At 50.4% G+C, this 2258-nt stretch overlaps 1 protein-coding gene across 1 annotated transcript in view; it reads left to right on the top strand.

Moving 5' to 3' along the window:
- The first annotated feature begins 760 nt into the window (after positions 1–760).
- Positions 761–2258, top strand: part of LOC144600738 (transforming growth factor beta activator LRRC32-like) — a 7208-nt gene continuing 5710 nt past the window's right edge. The window contains exons 1-2 of the mRNA XM_078412661.1: positions 761–864; positions 1319–1484. Of these exons, the coding sequence (XP_078268787.1) occupies positions 761–864; positions 1319–1484 (270 nt within the window). The remainder of the gene's footprint in view (positions 865–1318; positions 1485–2258) is intronic.

Below are 2258 nucleotides of genomic sequence, written 5' to 3'. Positions count from 1 at the left end.
TTCCTCTTGGTCTCCGAGCATTGGCAACCTCCCCATAAAGCACGTCTTTGGGGATACGTCCATTGTCCATCCTGTGTGTATGCCCAAGCCGGTGGAGGCACTTCTGCTTGAGGATAGCAGGGATGCTAGGCATGTTAGTTAATATACATACACACACACACGTGTATATATATGCACAAACTTTGCATTTTTGATTTAGATTTGAAATACAAACATATATAATCTTCAAACAAAGGTTTGTATTTCAAATCACCAGGCTGCCAAAACTGACCGAATGTCATTCTTCACCATCAAGCCTGCAACACCACAGAAGCCCAACAGATGACCTTCATACACTATATGACTGCTGAGTTACTCCAGCATTTTGTGAATAAAACTATATGGCTGGAGACTGGTTTTCAACTCTATAGCAGCACTGTATATGTGTTCCAAATGCACCAACACCCACTCAAATCCCTCGCAAGAATGTAGGAAAATGGGCAATGATACATTGCAGTTCAGTTTAGTTTATTTTGTTATTTTGCTACCTGGAAAGCTCATTGTCGCGCGCTATCCAGTCAAAGAAAAGACTGTACATGATTACAATCAAGACGAGGATAAATGCAAGCAGCATTATGGCAGTTTGATTCATTCATTCCTCAAATGGGGAACAGTTCCATTTCTATGGGGAGCTTCATGAAAAGAGCTTGTCATTATCACGCTGACATGACTAGGAAGCAAAGTACGTCAGCCTTGGAATACAAAGAAGTGACTCACAGCAATGACGGAGCAGGCAGATGTGGAGGTGCAGGGTTACACTGGGGAGGGTCACAGTGTTGTCCTGTGTGCATGGGTCCTGGCTACCTCCCATGGGCTGACCAACAGGTCAATGATCACAAAAGACAAAAGAAAAACAAGTAGATCCAATCTCAAGCTAAATATCCCGAAAAACGGTAAAATGCGTTGGAAAGGTCAGGGAGAGGAAGTAAATAAATGTGAAAGAATTCGTCATAAGCTACTTCTCTGTGAGTGGGTGGTGCAATAATGTGAAATACTGTCACCATGTCACCAAGAATGTGGTCAGCTTGGATAATATTTCCTCTTATTTTGAGGATTCTTTACGATTTGTTTGGTCTAGCCTTAAAGAAATATCAGTTAGTCAAGAGAAGCTCCAATGTTCAATAGCACAGTGTCTTTGAGTTTCCAGAAAAGCGCTATACAAATGAAATGTATTATTATTATATTATATTGAGCGAGTTGAATATAAACTGGAATTTTGTTAAAAGTTAATATGAAAGCTCCGAAGGAACTTGATTAAATGATCTCACCAAATACACAGAAATACAGTCACACAGCCGTGGAGTAGCCAGGGCTGGACCCCAACAAGTCGGGGCCCGCGGCTGATGGAGCCTGGGTCTGTGGAGCCCGCGCCTGGGGCTCTGGTTGGCGCCATGGAGGCGTCCGGAGAGGACCCGGCGGTGATAGTAGAGAGGGCGGTGCGGCAGGTGATGATGGCGCCGAGCAACCAACGAGGACGGACATGTGGAAGTCAGGACGCTGCTGCCGGGGGAAAGAACAAAGGAGGACCCGGCGTGGGGGGAATGCCTTGAGGGGGGGTGGGAACAAAGGAGGATCCAACGTGGGGGGAGCGCCTTGAGGGGGGGGGGAACAAAGGAGGATCCGGTGTGGGGGGACCCGCCTTGAGGGGGTGGTGGGGGAACGAAGGAGGATCCGGCGTGGGGGGAACGCCTTGAGGGGGTGGTGGGGGAACAAAGGAGGATCCGGCGTGGGGGGAACGCCTTGAGGGGGCGGTGGGGGGGGGGGGGAACAAAGGACGATCTGGCGTGGGGGGGACCACCTTGAGGGGGTGTTGGGGGAAACAAAGGAGGATCTGGCGTGGGGGGACTGTCTTGAGGGGGGGGGGGAACAAAGGGGGACCTGACCCGGATACTATGTATACTTCGTCACTTTGGCAGCACCTTATGTGGCGATTTTTGTATACCTTTGGTATGCAAGCAAATAATTTTACTGTGGGGGGGAGAAAGAGAGAATGGGGGGGGGGAGAGAGTGGTGGGGGGGAGAGAGAGAGTGGGGGGGGAGAGAGAATGGGGAAGAGAGAGTGGGGGGGAGAGAGAGTGGGGGGGAGGAGAGAGTGGGGGGGGAGAGAGAGTGATGGGGGAGAGGAGTGGGGGGAGAGAGAGTGGTGGGGGGAGAGAGTGGGGGGAGAGAGAGAGAGTGGGGGGGAGAGTGGGGTGAGAGAGGGTGGGGGGAGAGAGGGT

The sequence above is a fragment of the Rhinoraja longicauda genome, chromosome 15 (assembly GCF_053455715.1).
Source record: "Rhinoraja longicauda isolate Sanriku21f chromosome 15, sRhiLon1.1, whole genome shotgun sequence".
In the NCBI taxonomy this organism is placed as follows: Eukaryota; Metazoa; Chordata; class Chondrichthyes; order Rajiformes; family Arhynchobatidae; genus Rhinoraja; species Rhinoraja longicauda.
Note: the sequence above shows the minus strand (reverse complement) of the source record. Positions and strands in the feature narration are given on the sequence as shown.